Source organism: Scyliorhinus canicula, chromosome 13 (genome assembly GCF_902713615.1).
Source record: "Scyliorhinus canicula chromosome 13, sScyCan1.1, whole genome shotgun sequence".
In the NCBI taxonomy this organism is placed as follows: domain Eukaryota; kingdom Metazoa; phylum Chordata; class Chondrichthyes; order Carcharhiniformes; family Scyliorhinidae; genus Scyliorhinus; species Scyliorhinus canicula.
In genome coordinates, this window is record NC_052158.1 from 23,200,349 (window position 1) to 23,218,889 (window position 18,541).

The 18,541-nt window shown below is 41.1% G+C and overlaps 1 protein-coding gene across 1 annotated transcript in view; it reads left to right on the plus strand.

Moving 5' to 3' along the window:
• The window catches only part of LOC119976524 (golgin subfamily A member 4-like), a 1,176,663-nt gene that overhangs the window by 984,124 nt on the left and 173,998 nt on the right, over positions 1 to 18,541 (plus strand). The window contains exons 149-154 of the mRNA XM_038817077.1: positions 907 to 933; positions 1,538 to 1,573; positions 4,216 to 4,242; positions 8,534 to 8,569; positions 8,939 to 8,962; positions 9,125 to 9,151. Coding sequence (XP_038673005.1) covers positions 907 to 933; positions 1,538 to 1,573; positions 4,216 to 4,242; positions 8,534 to 8,569; positions 8,939 to 8,962; positions 9,125 to 9,151 — 177 coding nt within the window. The remainder of the gene's footprint in view (positions 1 to 906; positions 934 to 1,537; positions 1,574 to 4,215; positions 4,243 to 8,533; positions 8,570 to 8,938; positions 8,963 to 9,124; positions 9,152 to 18,541) is intronic.

Consider the following 18,541-nt stretch of genomic DNA (forward strand, 5'->3'; position numbering starts at 1 on the left):
TTCGGCCCATCGAGTCTGCAATGGCCGGAAAGAGCACGCAACCTGAGCCCACACCTTCACCCGGAACACAGTTACCCTGCCTAAACATGGTGGACACTGCGGTATTTTTTTAGCGTGCCAAATCCACCTAGCCTGCACATCTTTGGACAGTGGGAGGAAACACATGCAGCCACGGAAGAACGTGCAAACTCTGCACAGGCAGTGACCCAGGACGGGAATCGAACCTGGGACCCTGGAGCTGTGAAGCAACTGTGCTAAGCACTTATGCTGCCTTGCCACCTTTATGTAAAATCTCTGGAAAATGCTTCATAGACAGGAACATTATTTATTTCCAAGAAAGGTTTTATTGTCATTACCTTCAGAAAACAACTTGAATCGTCAAAAACCCCTGCAGGGCAAGCTGGCAAATTTGGTTCGAAAACAATCAGCAATATTTGAGGACTTGAATGCCTTCATTTTATATTCATAGCATATCTGACGACAGATCGTTATCGTTATTTTTATATGTTCCCTTCAAGACTGACAGGCGACGCTGTACTTCCGAAAGAGATCTACTTGTTTCTACCTGCATCCAATTGTGAATGTAGTATTTGTTGACACAGACAAATATAAATTTTTGTGCACTTGGAATGTTTCTGTATATACACATTTGTCTGACTGAACTAACTACACGGCTGCCTGCAATTATTGTGTAGCTACAAAATAATATTATCTTGACTTAACAAATGTTGCAAAAATATACCCAGGATTTACATTTCAACACATAAAATTCCTTGCCTCTATGAAATATTTTGGAATATTGATTGATGAAAACCGAAAATTCATGTTTTTTGAGTATTTTCTATCTTTCTCCATTTTCTAGTCGCGTTCTTTACATTCTTAAACGCATCGATCTTCGTTTTGTAGTCGCACAGCTCAAGATCGCAGGCGAAGGTGAAACATTTCAACACACATTTACCTTGATCACATACTAAAACCAATTTTAGCCCCTGCAAGCTTACCCTTTTGAATTGAGCAAGGCGAGAATATATTAAAATGACTTTCTTTCAGATGATCTGTAGAAATGTTTTATTGAGCGAAAATATGTGAATGCATTACAATATTTTGCAAGCATTAAACCGTGATTCAAAATTAAGCTGTTTGCTGCGCGCAGTCTGGGTTATGTCCTTAAGCATTGGCGAAATTATTTGCAGGCGAGAAACGAGTAGATTCGTACCTCACTGCCGGTAATACGTTGAAAGACGTCTGACGACAGCAGGTTAAAGTCCAGAAAGTTCTTTTGGAATTACTAGATTTCCGGCCGTAGTTCCTTCATCAGACGAGTCAATTGTTCCCAACAAATCCATCGGCAGCACCTCCACATCATGTGAAGAATTGGAAAATTTCATACCAAATTCAATTTTGGGCCGATTATCAATGTTTATTTTTATCTCAACATCACTTTCTATTATGTTGTCAAAAATGTTTACTCTTCACATTGGTAGTCATGTTTTATCTGTGACTCGGAGTCCTCATTTTATGTCCACATTGTTTAAAGAAATAAAGCAACTGAAAGAAAGTCTGAAGGAGAAAGGTGAGATTGAGGACCAAAAGTTAATTGTTGTATCAAGGACCGAACACAGACCCTCGTTAATGGTAAGCTCATTCTTGTAAGTGAACGACTTCAGAACCCTACGGATGGACCTGCGACATATTGCAGAATTCGTTGGTACGACGAACCAAATCCAGTGCACACCGATATTTGTTGATAAATCATATGGCAAATGTGAGCGTAAGAACGGTGTGAGAAGATTGCCCAAGTGTGTGGAAGATTCGCGATTGTGTATAGATTTCCCGGGAAGTTCCTAAGGTGGAAAAATGGAATATTAAATAAATTATATACATCAGCGGTTACGGCGTTGGAAGCAGAATACGATATTTGATAGTGATTCTCCAGATGAAGTTACGTGCCTAAGGACGACACCAAGGATGTGCAGTCCAAGTCAGCTGGACAACAATAAGGACATCAAAATGCGTCGGCAAGTAGTTCATTCGCCCCAAAAGCCTGTTCGTCCATGGAATCACGATCACGGCTGCTAAGATTATGAATCACTGTCAACAGCACCCCCCCCCCCCACCGCCCTGTTCCGCTCATTATATTCACAATGATTATTTGGATTGGAAATTCCAAATACTAAAATACCAAATTAATAAAATTACCAAAGCAGTGAAAGCCCCCCTTCTAGGTCTCACCACACATACGAAAAATGTCGTCACTGCCATTCGCTGCAAATCTACTGCGAATTTTATATTTTTAGTCGGAGAATCATTTTACGGAAAACAAACGTGTGTTCACCTAAACTACATGACATGCCTCGTAGGATAACGGTCAGCGCCAGGTATTAGCGGACTGACTCTGTTCTGCAGTGCTTCCAGCGGAAGCTTGTCCCTCCTTAGCTATGTTCACAAATATTATACCGAGTGCCGGCCATATGTCTTGAGCAGCACCTATTTTTAATATTTCTAGAAATGTATTCACTTGCAAGGCATGCCAACATCTCGTTTAGATTTCAAATATATTCCTGATTTTTAGTGGCCCATGGCTATGAAAATTGACTTATTTCTATTTGCAGTTATCTGCAGTCTTTGCAATTAAATGGAATTCTGTAATTAATTTATTCTCACATTTTCACACCCTTTCATCCCTGCCATCTTTTCTCATCTCAGATAATCTATCTGCTGACTATTTATCCTCATCACATCTTAAATTTGTACATTTTTGACGCATTTCCTATATGTTGCATGCTATTTTGATTCCATACTCCAATTTGCCCAATGTTATTATTACATTTTCATGGATTACCTATTGGTTTATGAATGTGTTCCAAGGATTTGGCCAATAACTAACGAGCAAAATATCATGAGCCGTTTTGTTTACTTTAATGACACTTTCAACGGCCTTAGCCAGGCATTGGCGTTGAATAATTCTCGTGAAAGCTTTACCGCTTCAGTGGATTGTATTTCTCTTTGGGACTCATGAAATCTCCTTAAATGTCTGCCATTCATTTCGACCAGATTCCTGTTAACCAGTGTCTGCAGTCTCCATCGCCGCCTCTGTCTTCACATATTTTCGAACGTATATGACACGAGTAAAAGACCCACATTTGCCTCTTTTCATCTGCCTGCCAGTTTCTATCATGTTCTGATCCCCCGTGCAGGTAAAATCCTTTATTTTAAAGTATCTACTTTATGCCTAGACATAGGGAGGTGCAATATCAAGCTCCGTCCTAAATTCCAGGACTCATTGTTCCTGTAGCGTATTAAAGTGTCACAAAACAATATTTTCATTCATTATCCAGTAACACATTGCTGATGTACTTTGTCAAATTAATGTGAAGTTCAATGTAGCAGTGATGATTGCAGTAATGTGCTTCGAACCCCCTTGTATGTGTCGATGTGCGGTTGGAAGAGCTGTGTTGTTACTGTTATGGGGACTTTAAATGCGTCGACAATTGAGCCTTGGTTAATTCACACCTCCAGCCAAAATTATTCAGCGTCAATATTAACTGGCACAAGATTGTTTTCTCACGGTTGTACTAGCCTCATAATTTACACATAGAGCTACCTGGTGTCCATTAATCTTCCCAAGGTTCACTTAAAATATAAGAGAACCTTCAAAAATAATGCCATCTTTCATCCACGCCTCTATAAATTCCCTATCACCAAACACATGAATTTATATTCGTGCTGTAATTTCACCCATCCTACAACAAATGTTGAATGCAACATAAGGATATTTTCAGAGACCAACATATTTGTAATTAATCAGTATATTACACGATAATTAAATATTTGTTCACTTGAGATGGCAAGTGCATGGGTCTGGTTTTAATATGAATGGAGAATTTACACGAGGAGAGCAAGCGTTCAGCAGAGTATGAGCTCTTCGTAGGGAGGAATCAGTCCACAGAGGTTGAGTTTGTAATTATGGAGACGAAAACCTGTTCGCTTTCAAAGCATTAAAAATGTAAAATTTTTATTGAAATAACTACGAAACTGAAACTCAACTTGATTGCTTCTTTGCTACAAACAATGCAATAAAACAATGGATTCTGCAATGTATTTTTCAATCTATATTTTCACCGTATGTAGTTTTAATGAACATTGTGTGAGAACTTTTTATTTAAATTGGCATTTCTGCGTTTGATATTATTTTAATTTATTCCTTCAACATAGACCAAAATCTGCGGAAATGTGTAGCAGGTAAGTTTCAACATTGCTTTGTTTGCTCAAGACTTAGTTTACGTGGAGCAAATCAGTGTCGTTTTTCCAAGCAATGGTGTGAGGCTTGCAAAACATTACCTGTGCATACATATAACCTGCTGTAATATTGTTCCAGATAAGTTAAAGCAATTATTTCATTCAGAATAAGTGATTGCTTAGCGCTAATGTCAAAATGACATCGTTCACATCAGTTAAACCGAATTAGCGATCGAACAGTCTGCAAAGGAAAACGCTATGCATTTTATATTGCCGATCCAAATTAATTACGATATTTTGATCAACGGAACGTCAAGTTTCGTTGCCCTGACAAAGTCAGAATTAATCTCTTCTATCTATGAAAATAACACGTTCTCAAATTCCTTTGTCATATTTGGAATGCAATGAAACATGAAAAGATATCGAACCAATGTGCTGTTTTACATATGAAGAAGTATTTACTGAAAAAATGTAGGAGCATTGTATTACAGTCTTACTCTCTGGCTGCAGTTATGTTCGAGTTTTTGTTGACATGGTTCAGTGATAACGATATAATCTATGGGAAAATAGGACTACAATTATAATATCACACGATTATTGCAGAATTGTCAATGGGACAGTTTCAGTTGGAGTGCAAAGAAACAGTTTCGCCGATCGGCCAACACCAGGATTTTAAGCAACATTTAAAGGACTCGATGAGTACATGGAAAATGTTTGGAGCTGATATGGTCGAGGCCATGAACTTCGAAATTAGTTCGGCTGGGTACATCAGAGGTACAATTAATCATTTTTCGCTAGTCCAACTGGGACATTTAGGTAATGGGTAGAAAATGATTCAGCACAGTTTCCATCAAACAGCTGTGCATTATCTTACAGCAAGTTTGAACTTCTACCTTAATGTTGCATTTGTATCCATTTTACCGTGGGCAAATGATTAATGAAATCAGTGGGCTAGATTTTCCAGTTCCGCGATCGTGTATTTCAGGGAGGCGAGATTCTATATTTGCGATGTTGAAGTCACCCACGTAGTCGGTAAACCCATTGGCGGGGATGCGCTGTCAGCCGGAAAAGTGAATGGCCTATTGCTGCCACCTGAAAATGTGAAGAAAACATGGTGTTCCCCAATGATATATCCTTTGCATCCTTAATTATTTTGCAGCAGCAGCATCACCAGTCGAAGGAATTATAATTAATTTCCAAGTACGGTGATGGTTTCAAGTTTCACCTAAACAACTGATCTCAAAGTGTCAAACAATTAGCCTAGATAATAAGCCATTGCCCGAATTTGACAAATGTTATGTTATTCCAAATAAATATTGTTGGGAGTAATTAACGGTAATGTCCCTACTCTAAATTCGTTTAACATGCCAACATTGCTATGTTAGATTTCGAGGAAAATATCTGAGAGTAAATTATCATGTGGGGAAAATTCATGCGACATTTGATTTCAGAATGAGTTGGCAAATCTTGCTCCCTGCATCAATAAGACAATTAATATCCAACTCCACAGCTTCGCCTAACTTTTAGCCTCTCTTAGCTGATACATTTTAAAAACTGTTATTAATGTCTACACTCACTGGGACTGCGGCGCTGAGGATCCAAGTTCGAATACTGGCCCTCGGTCACTGTGTGGAATTTGAACATTATTACCATGTCTGTGGGTTTCACCGCCACAACCCAAATACGCGCAGGTTAGGTGGATTGGTGACGCTAGTTGTCCTTTATTTGGGGGGGAAAAATTGGGTACTCTACCTTTTAAAAAATAATGTCTATCCTGTATCGAGGCTAAAATATTCCAATATCATATGAGTAAGCGCTCAAATTCTATTGTCCAGGACCATGGACGATTTACGATTTGTGTGCAGAATAAGAACATTAAATGAAAGCATCCAAATTCGCAGTGACCTACTAAAAGCAACGAAGCCACAATATTGCACATTTTCGAAAGGAATGTTTACTACCAAAAGTCACGAAACAAAAAATACAAATGCTCCCCTCGATCTGTTTAATTTATTGTTTCCTGGATGGTAGGAAGCAAATTGGAGGTCATGATTTGTTTACAATCCTTTATACGCCTTGCGCTGAGTGGCGTACTCGATGGCAATTTAAAGCAAAACCACATGACCGTTGAACTACTGATACGTGCAAAGTAAAGTCGAAGTTCGAGATGACCATCGGTCGTTCTCCTCTTTGAGTGGACAGAATTGACTGTTTGCGATTTAACCTCAGAATCATCAAACCTCAGGCGCAGGGTAACGTGGAGAAGCGAGGTTTTCACGAATACCTTCAACCGTCACGGGATTAATTACTGCTGTTGGCTTTATTCTACATCAAAGCCAGCTGTCCCGCCAATGGGCTTAAAGTATACGAATAAGTCAGATCGCGGAAAGTTGGCCGATGATCCGGTATATTCCAATATCTAAATTTCACATACTTTACACGAATTCATCCACAAGGGATCATCGCAATTTGTATATTATTGGACATATGCTGTCGGCAGAGAGTTTACGAATTGGTTCTGCAGTCCCCACAGCATTGACCTACTCACAGTTAATCACACACTCGTTCAAAGTACTGCCGACCAAACTGGAAATCTTAGTTCCGTTTGAACAACTGAGGAATAGCCAGGAGGAAGCAATTCAGCACTTTGAGCTTTGTTAAGCATGTGTCCTCTCGGAAGCGAATAAAACAAACGCCTGTTCGCAATGCACAACCTCACCAAGAACCGCAAGCATTAAAAGTGGCTCCTGATATTACAATGGTAGCATTGGACCTAAAAACTTATTTCCACGTTAATTAATTTCCTGCATAAAATAATTCAAAATCACTGTTTTTGGGTACCTTCTTCTTCAGCTTCTTTGTATAAACGGTCATGAGCTCTACCCTAAGCTTCATCGTTCTGTAACTTTAGAAAATTTGAATCCGTTTCAGTCTGCCATACATTGCTCCATAAGCTTGTTTCTGTTTTTATTGCTTTAAAAAAGTGTGGGATATCCATTTTCTGGGACCCTTCAGATTATGATTCCAGCATGGTTAATCAGGTAATCAATTGCAAATTTCGATAGTGTAAATTCTATTGCAGTGCCGTAACTCTGAGAGAGTTCCTTCCATCCATGAGCCCTTTGATCGCAAAATTACATTATCACAGGCCAGGCAGCACCACAACCTTAAGCTATCTTGCTAATTTGTCTGAGTTTACCACTTCATTTCTCTCCTCCTCACCACGGCCAGAACCATAACCGCACAAATTATTTGCAATCATCTTACTCAGATTACGAGAAAATGCCGAATTCACATTTTTGGAAACTTGCTGACAGAGACATCAGCTGTCCAAGTCCCAGGCATATCGTCCGCTTCGTCCCCGACCTTACAGACTTCATTTTCAGATTGCTTTTTTAAAAAACCGTGGGACAAAAAAGTGGTGATCTCACCTATTATAGTATCTTTAATTTTGTCTCAGATTTTGTAATCTAATATAAACCCTCTGGGTGGTTTCGTCACATTACATCTTTTGTTCCATTGTTCATGATAAATTTAAAGGTGTAGAGGCATTCGTGCGATTGTTCCATTTTTAACGAATCAGCCTTATTTCCTCCATGAATTAATCGAAAATTGCACGTTAACAAGGTTCAGATTCCGCCATTTTATGGAACTTCACGCTGAGTCTAGACATTCCAATTATTCCTCATTATTTTCAGTTCTACCTTTTTTTTAAATTCTTGCATTATAGATAGTAAAGAGTGACTTAAAAAGTATATCGAAAACACATATTCTTCAAACATGCATCTTGTAAATTAGTTTGCTCCAGCGATTCCGGTTGCGCGGCCTGAGCATACTGTCGTGCCAAACTTTCTTCCTTAAGCATTTTGCAATGTTTTCCACTTGCTCGTATGGCTGGATTATAACTGTTATTTCTCCCGCTCGAGAGCATTTACTTGTCGACTGAATGCTGTTGCGCCATTCATAAAACACAGGCATGTGATACATCTTGAAATGAAAACATTGATAATGCATGCGGTCATTCAACCATCAAGGAATTTCGCAACAATTTTCTTGCATAAAGTACATTGCAAAAATGGACGATACCAAATAGACAGTGAAAGCAATTTTGCAGAGCTTAGTCAAGTGCACCGTCTCCACACCTGGGAATGTGTTCTGTATCAAACGGATTGTAGAGCTCTCTGATATAATAGGAGAAACACGTTTTCTTCGAAACAGCAGATAAAATTAAAGTGTAGGTTTTGCAAGCTTTCTGTGCTTGAATTTACTTTGCACCTTCGGAATTTGTTTTCAGAGTTAAAAGAAGCCAATGAAGCTTTCAATGGTGCAGGTAAAATAATAATGTTGGACTAAAATCATGAAATGATTTTGGAAAATAATGAAACAGTGTGTAGGTATATTTCCTTCAAAATCTTACAAATCCAGTGAATCTAATAATTGGGTTATTGGGCAATAGTAACTTAGTTTCTGTGGGCACAATAATGTGACGAAGTTGTGGCAATTAATTCGGGAGTCCTGCTTCAAAAAAAATTATCGATTCGTGCAACCACTGATTCTTGGAAGCTTTCCGATATATTGAATGCCAATTTTGTTTTCCCCAAATTATTTCCCTGTGCGTTGCTTGAAACGGTGTAAATCTGTTCCGGATGTGTGCATTGCTTCATTATTTAACAATAACAAAATAAATATTTAAATCTAGAGACAGAACTAAAGAAGAAGTCAGGTAAAGGGTATCGTCATGCTATCTGATCTTCATAACTATTTTCCGCCAATTTGCAGTATGTAAATTGATAAGTATAATGTCAGCGGATTGAATAATTGAAAACTAAAATTACAACCTTAATAAATCAAAGTCCAATGACAATTTTTCAACAATTATCTTCAGAGTTACTCGCCCATGTTAAAGAAAATGGTGAGTAAACATGGCAAAATGCTGGTGAGAACAGAAGACAATTATCTACGTTGGCGGGTTCACATAATTTCGATGCAGTTATTTTGACCTACAATTGGTTTAAACAAAACCAAGTGCGAGTATTTATGTGATGACCAGAAGTACCAAGCAAAAGTTTGTGAATTATGGTGGTTGGGAATTTATGGTATAAAAAGTTAGTTGCTAATTAGTTCACAACTTTATTTGAAACAACATACAAAAAATAAATCAATGTCTTATGGATATGAGTGTCAAATGAACTAATAGAGAAACATTTTTTCCTGTCATGTCCAGATTTAAGTCCTGCTGTTGTAAATTCTACGTTGTCAATCAGCAGCCAAATGATTCATAGTATTTTTTTAAACTATTTCAAGATCTGTAACTTGTAATTTCGAATAATACAATGAATAACGCATGGATGATTTTTGGCGATGCCTAAATTGACATTCACTAATTGTCCGTTCCTGGAGGCAGTTAGAAGTATTCACACAGTTTTTCCCTAATTCTGACACTTACTTCGTGTAATGTCCTCATAGATGCTGACAATAATTGTAATTCAAAGTTGTGTACTGGCTGTAACCTGTTCGGCATGGCAACCAATGGTGGATTGCCACTCGTGAACCTACTCACCTGCGCTTTCATTTGGTGCCTGTTTGGTTCGTGATACCTGACTCAGGTTGGATGAGAGTCAGGGAGAGACGCACGGCGGCAACTCCGGGGTATACGGAACACGCACCATTTTTACGGCACGACCAGCTATGGATCAGGCGAGAATATTTTCCCGCTGACTAGCACCCCTGGTAGTGGATTCCGTGACGGTGTGGTGATTGGTGTTTGTGGTAGTGGTGGAGGTAATCCTACTGACAACTGGCGGAAAAAGTAGAATTCTACCGCGAGCAAATGGCGCGCGGCCCAGAAACACGTTTATTGTTGACTCGGCATTCAGACCTCACACTGAAAGCGATGTTTAGTATCTGACCCCAGTGAATGGGCTTTGGGTTGACGGATTAGGTCATCAGAGGAGGGTGGGAGGATTCATTCACCGGAGGGGGAATGGGCGGGCCTTTCGGAAACGGAGCGGATGTTGGTTCGCAAAGAAGATGAGTGAAGATAGGAATATCTGTCGGTGAACAACGGTTACAGAAACCACGTGGATTCGGAAACGGTGGATCGTCTCGTTCAACATCTGGTTTCGGGGGCCACAACATCAGTTGGAGGGGTGTCTGAAACCTGGGCCGCGAAACTGGACATGAGAGTTTAAAATATTACAAAATATCTGGCAGCACAGAGGTTACAACCGTCAGCGGTATGGACGTATCGGACAGTGAATGGGGTTCGCACATTATATTTGAATACTTGTAAATCGGGAGCACGGACCCGTGTTTTGAGGGGTTCATAGAAGAGATATGTTGTGGGTTTTGGTGGTCGGAGTAAGCTGTATTCTCGCAATGGGCGCGTAGGAAGTTGAACATATGGCAGGTTTGGGATTTTGGACAAGGGCCGTGCGTGGTAGCGGGTGGGATAGGACAGCACTGCCGGAGATTCGAATATCGAGAGGTTAGGACCTTTATATTGGGATGGTACGAAACCGACAGCGGAGCTGACGTGAGTGGGCCCACGGAATTGGGTGGTGTGGAGTTCAAACGGAGACGTTGGAATTCATGAGTTTAGGTAGAGAGAGGGGAGAAGGGAAAGGGGGCGTTGGGATTGGTGCAGCAGAATCAACTCAAAGAACAAAGAAGAAAGGAACAAAGAACAATTTTGCACAGGTACAGGCATTTCGACCTTGTAAGTCGCCGCCGACATTAGTACCTGAGTAACTAAAATCGTCTGCAGTGACAGAGTCCATATTCATCCATTCCCACCCTATTCATATATTTGACAAGATTCCCTTTAAATGCCGCTATTGTACCTGCTCCCTCCACCTCCCAGGCAACGCGACCCATCGATTTACCACCCTCTGTGTAAAAACTCTGCTTCGCACATCGGTTCGAATCTTTTCCCCACGCACTTTAAACCAAGGTCACCCAGTACATAAACCTCTTAACTTTGAAAATAGCATCTGCCTATCCACTCTGTCCGTGTCACTCATAATCTTGTAGAACTCCATAAGGTGGCCTCTCATCCTCCGTCATTCCAGTGAAAACAGGCCAAGTTTTTCTCACCACTCCTCATATATAATGCCATGAATACCAGACAACAGCTTAGGAAACCGCTTCTGTGCCCTCTCCAAGTTAGCCAAATCCTTCTAGCAGTGTGGCAACCAGAATTGTACACAATATTCCAAACGAAGCCTAATTAAAGCCCTGCACAGCTGCAATATGACTTCCAATTTTTATATTCAATGCCCCGACCGATGACAGCCAGCATGCTGCCTGCTTTTTTAACCACTGAATCCACATGCGTTGCCACATTCAGTGATCGATGTACATGCACACTCAGATTTCTCTGTCAGTACCCGCAAGAGCTCTACTATTTATTGTGTATTTCCCACATGCATTGGACCTTCCAATGTGCATTTCCCCTCTGTTGTCTGGATTAAATCCAATCTGACATTTGTCTGCCCAAGACTCCCACCAGTTTTTATCCTGCTGAATCATCCGTAATCCTCTCCACTATCTAGTAGTCCACCAATTTCTGTGTTGTCTGCGAACTTACTAATCAAACCACGTTCTTCCAAATATTGATAAACACCACAAATAGCAAAGTCCCCGGAACTAATCCGCTTGGAATGCCGCGAGTCATAGCTTTCCATTCAGAAAAGAACACTTCTACTGCTCCCCTCTGTCTTCTGTGCCCAAGCCAGCTCTGCATCACGCTTGCCAACTCTCCACTGATCCAATCTACCTTCACATTTTGTGCCAGTCTACCATGAGGCACATTCTCAAAGGCTTTACTGATGTCCATGTATCCAACATGTACTACCTTTCCCTCATCTATCATCTTTGTCATTACCTCGAAAAACTCGACGAAATTATTGAGGCACGACCTCCCCTTCGCAAAACCATGCTGTCCATCATTAATAAGTACGGATGTTTCTAAATGTGAGTAAATTATTTCTCAAAGAAAATTATTCAATAGTGTCCCTTCCACTGGCGTAAGGCTCACTGGCCTCTCACTTCCTGGATTATTCCTGGGACTGGTTTAGCACAGGGCTACATCGCTTGCTTTTAAAACAGACCAAGGAAGGGGAGCAGCACGGTTGTGGCGACTAGGGTTTTTCAGTAACTTCATTTGAAGCCTATTTGTGAAAATAAGCGATTTTCATTTCATTTCCTTTTCATTTCATTACTGTCATGGACCCAGCAATTTCCTCGCTTGCCTACATCAGTCTTCTGGGGTAGATCTGGGGACCTATCTACTGTAATGCCTTTTTTAAAGATGCCCAACACCTCCTCTTTATTAATATCAACATGACTCAAACACCCACACATTCTACCCCATCATCCTCATCCACCAAATCCTTGTCTTTTGTGCATACGCAGGCGAAGTATTCACTTAGTATCTCTTCTAATTCCTCTGGGTCCATACATAGATGCCCTCAAATATCCTTGAATGGAGCAACTGATTGTCTGGCTAGCCTCTTGCTCCTTACATAGGTATTTCGGATTTCCCTTAATTGTGTTTCCCAATGGCGTTTCAAGACCCATTTTAGCCTTCCTAACACCTACCTTAAGTTCCTTCATACTTGCTTTATGTTCTTCAAGGGGTTCATGTGGCCTATGCCTTTTAGACTTTATGAATGCTATATTTTTCCTTTTGAAAAAATCATATTATTCCTTGTTATCCAGGGCTTCCTAAATTGCCACCTTTACCTTCGTCATCACAGGCATATGCCGGTCCTGAATTCTCATCAACTGGCATTTGATAGTGTTCCGCATGCCAGATGTCAATCTTCCCCCAAACAGACTCGCCCAGACAACACTCTCCAGATCCTGCTGTTGTAATTACCCTTCCCCCAGTCTAACACATTCACCTGAGGACCACTCGTGTCGCTTTCCATAAGCAGCTTTAAACGCGCATAATTATGATCACTGATCCCAAAATTATTACCCACTGAATCATCGATCAACTGGCCGGGGTGATTTCCCAGCAGCAGTAGTACTGTGGCTCCTCTCTCTGTCACTGGCTGTTAGGAGGTCTGTAGTAAACCCCCAACATTGTGATACAACCCATCCGATTCATGAGCTGTATCCAGGTTGCCTCGTTGCCTAAACCCTTCAAGGTGTACTCCCTCAGCGCAGTGTAATATTCATGATAAACGATACAACGACCCTACTCCATTTGCATCCATCTCTATCCTGCATGAATCATCTAAATCTTGGAATGTTTAGTTTGCCAATCCTGTCCCTCCTTCAATCAGGTTTCTGTAACAGAGAGAACATCATAATTCACGTACTAATCCAAGCTCGAAGTTTATTTGTCTTACCTGAAATCCTCCTCGCAGTGAAACTAATGCACGTCAGCCCACCAGCCACTCTGCGTTGACCAACCTCTGCCTGCCTGCTCTTCTTCTGAATCTTACTGGCCTTTGTCTGTAGATTTCCCTCAATTATTCCTCCCGCTGACCTACTTGTCTGGATCCCATTCCCTGCCATACTAGGCAGTTAAATCTGTTTCTCTTCCTTCCACTGATCTTCTCACAAGATTTTGTTTCTGATCCCTCTTTACTCTCCTCTGACTTACAGCATTAGTTCGCATCATGTTACTTTCTCTCTGTTCAAAATTATGTAATTACTCCCAGAGCAATGGCAGCCAGTGAATGAAAGAACGAAGGTATATTCATAATTCAGAATAGAGCAGCATGTGCAGTTTCTACTTATATGTCGTATGCAATATGGAGCATCCTGCCAATAAACCGTACATTATCAGGAAACCAAATTTAGACAGCATACACTTTCTGAGATATTCCGGCAAAATTCCAGAAACTTGTTCCACGAGTTAGGTTTTAAGTTTGGCATTGCAGGAGTTCCTCATTCTGAAAGTCATGCTTCACTGTGTTTTTGGTAAGGCAGAGATATTTCGGATTGATTCAATGAGGACCCTCATATTTCCAAATCTGATGTCTAAATCTAAGAGCACAGGACCAGAATTTTGCGAGAGTTAGAGTCAAGCGCGTTACTATTTTTGACGACTACCCATTTTCATTGGTCATTCCCTGCTGATGTCCTACATTCAGCCACACCATCCCACAAACCGCCGCCATCCAAACACCACTATCGCGGAACACCCCTTGCCCATTCCGCGCCTCACACACAGGCACAAACACACACTCACACATAAACACAACTACTCTACCTTATATTTCTTCTGGCGCCAGTATTGATTGTTTCAAGTAAATCCGAAAAGAAATATGTGCCTTTACTTGTCGCATAAAATTGCGAAGAACAGACAAAGTACTGTTTCTCACGCGTTCTTCGTTAGAGTGATAGAGTCATATAATCATAAAGGTTTACAGCATGAAAACAGGCCCTTCTACCCAACTTGTTCATGCTTCCCAGTTTTTAACTACTAAGATAGTCTCAATTCCCGGCATTTGGCTCATATCCCTCTATACTCATCTTCCCAAATATCTGCTTAAATGCTTTTTAGAAGAAAAAATTGTAACTGCCTCTAATGCTGCCCCGGCACCTTTTTTCAGATAGTCACCACGCTCAGAATGAAATTATTGCCCTTTAGACCCTTTTCTATCTCTCCACCCTCAACTAAAATCTCTGTCGACTAGTTGAACACTCCCTTACATTTGGGATAAGATATTGACCATCTACCTCATCTTTGACTCTCAAAATTTTATAGACCTCTGTAAGATCTGCCATGAGCATCCTTCAAGACTATCCATCCTCTTCTTTCCACGCAAATCATCAAGTCCCGCTAGCATCCTATTAAATATTTTCTGCACCCTTTCTAGTCTAATGATATTCTTTCTATAGTAAGGTGACTAGAACTGTACACAGTATTCCAGGAGTGGACTTCCTGATGTATTGTACAACATCAGGAATATGTCCCTACTGCTGTATTCAATGTTATGATCAGTGAAACGAAGCATGCCATATACCTCCTTCACCAACCTGTCCACCACTGTCTCCACTTTTAAGGAACTATGAACCTGTACTTCCACATATCTTTGTTCTATAACTTTCCCCAACACCCTATCATTTACTGAGTAGGTCCGCACCATACGAACTCCCAAAATGTATCACCTCTCATTTATATGAATCCAACTACATCTACTATTTACAGTCCCACGAGCCCAATTAAAGTGCGTCCTGTTATAATCCGAGATAACCTACTTCATTGCCAACTCTGCCACCAATCTTGGCGTCATCTGCAAACATACTGACCATGCCTCCTAATGTTCATCCAAATCATTAATATAAATAACAAGTAACAGTGGACCCAACGCTGATCTGTGTGGCATATCACTGGCCACAGGCCCCCAGTTTGAAGAGCATCCATCTACAATCACTGTTTGTCTTCTGTCGTTAAGCCATTTTTGTATCCCATTGGCTGCATCACACTGGATCGCATGAGTCTTAACCTGATACAACAACTTATCGTGAGGAACCTTGTCAAAGGCCTTGTTAAAGTCCATGCAGGCAACGTCGACTGCACTGCCCTCATCTACCTTCTTGGTTACCCCTTGCAAAAACTTAATCAAATTCGTGAGACATGGATTTCCACCAACAAAGCCATGCTGACTGTCCCTAGTCAGTCTTTAATTTAAATGCCTGTGGATTCCCATCTCTCAGAAGATACTTGAACAACACCCACCACAGACTTGAGGCTCACCGATCTGTAGTACGCAGGCTTTCCCCTGCGGTCATTCTGAAACACAGGCACAGCATTTGCTACCCTCCAATCTTCAGGCATCTCGCCTGTGGCTGTCAATCATTCAAATATATCTGCTCGGGCCTCACAATACCGCACTGGCCACCCAGAACGTCTTGGAATACATGTCTTCATGTCCAGGGATTTATCTACCTTTGTGCGCTTTCAGACTTGCAGCCCTTCTCTGTAATATTTGGATAAAATCTCTGTAATATTTCTGTAATATCTCTGTAATATTTACGCCATTTGTTTCTCCGTTCCGCAGCTTCCATACCTTTCTTAACAATAAATACAGATTATACATATTAATTTTGAATCCAACCCATCTCTTGTGGATCCACACATAGATTCCCTTGTCGCTTATTAGACTTCCTACTCTCTCCCTCGTAACCCGTCTACCAGTTTTGTATTTGGAGAAGCTCTTTGGATTCTGCTTTGCCTTATCTGCTAAAGTAATATCATGGCCCCTTTTTGCCCTCCTGGTTTCTCTCTAAACTCTATACCGTTGACGTTTATACACTTCAACGGATCTACTTGATCCCAGCTGCCTATGCATGTCATATCCCTCCTTTTCTTTGACTGGGGATCAATGTGACCAGTCTTCTAGTGTACGCTAATTCGACCAGCCTTTCCCTTCACTCTAAATGTAATATGCTTACCCTGAATCCTGGGTAACTCACGTTTGAAATCTTCCCACTTACCAGCCGTCCTCTTGCGTGCCAAAGACCCTCCCAATCAAATTTTGAAAGTTCCAAATCTAATACCATCTAGTTCATCAACTAGACGTCAAATAACGTACAGAATCGGGCACAAATTAATCTGGAATACTGTAATGAGGTGTCACCACCTTTCGATTCAATTGTCAGGAATGCAACACTTTGTGACACTTATACGGCACTCTTTAATTTCATTACTGTGCCAGTTCGTGTTCTTATTGGCCAACATTATCTGCAAAAGATTGATACAAACTCGAAATGACAATTAGAACAAAGACCAAAGAACAAAGAAAATTACAACACAGGAACAGGCCCTTCGGCCCTCCCAGCCTGCGCCGATCCAGATCCTTGATCTAAACCTGTCTCCTATTTTCCAAGGTCTACGTCCCTCTGTTCCCGCCCGTTCATATACCTGTCTAGATGCCTTTTAAATTATACTATCGTGACCGCCTCTACCACCTCCGCTGGTAAAGCGTTCCAGGCAACCACCACTCTCTGCGTAAAAGACTTTCCATGCACATCTCCCTTAAACTTTCACCCTCTCACCTTGAAATCGTGTACCCCTTGTAACTGACACCCCGAACGGCCTATCACTGATAAGTCTATTTTCTTCCAGATGTGAATAGATCCTATCCCTCAGTATCTTCTCCAACAGTTTGCCTACCACTGACGTCAAGCTCACAGGTCTATAATTCCCTGGATTATCCCTGCTAACCTTCTTAAACAAAGGGACAACATTAGTAATTCTCCAGTCCGCCGGGACTTCACCCGTGCCCAAGGATACAGCAAAGGTGTCTGTTAAGGCCCCAGCTATTTCAGACATCGCTTCCCTCAGTAACCTGGGATATATCCCATCCGGTCCAGGGGTCTAGTCCACCTTAACGTCTTTTAGAATACCCAAAATCTCCCCCTTCCGTATGACAACTTGACCTAGAGTATTTAAGCATCCATCCCTAGCCTCAACATCCGTCTTGTCCCTCTCCTTTGTGAATACCGATGCAAAATACTAATTAAGAATCTCACCCATTTCCTCTGACTCCACGCATAAATTCCCTCATTTGTCTTTGAGTGGGCGAATCCTTTCTCTAGTTACCCTCTTGCTCCTTACATACGAATAAAAGGCTTTGGGATTTTCCTTAACCCAGTTAGCCAAAGTTATTTCATGACCCCTTTTAGCCCTCTTTATTGCGCGTTTGAGATTTGTCCTACTTTCCCGATATTCCTTCAAAGCTTCATCAGTTTTGAGTTCCCTCGATCCTATGTGTGCTTTATTTTTCATCTTAGCTAGTCTCACAATTTCACCCGTCGCCCATGGTTCCCTAATCTTGCCATTTCTATCTTTCAATTTCACAGGAACATGTCTGTCCTACACTCTAATCAACCTTTCCTTAAAAGACTCCCACATTTGAAATGTGGATTTACCCTTAAACAGCTGCTCCCAATCCACATTCCCTAGCTCCTGCCGAATTTTGTTATAACCTGCCTTTCCCCAATTTAGTACTCTTCCTATTGGACTACTCTTGCCCTTGTCCATGAGTATTCTAAATCTTATGGAATTGTGATCGCTATTCCCAAAGTAATCACCGACTGAAACATCAACCACCTGGCCGGGATCATTCCCCAATACCAGGTCCAGTATGGCCACTTCCCGAGCTGGACTATTTACATACTGGTCTAAAAAAGTCTCCTGGATGCTCCTTACAAACTCTGCTCCATCTTCGCCTCCAACACTACACGAATCTCATTCAATGTTGGGGAAGTTAAAATCTCCCATCACAACCACCCTATTGCTCCTACATTTTTCTATAATCTGTCTGCATATTTGTAC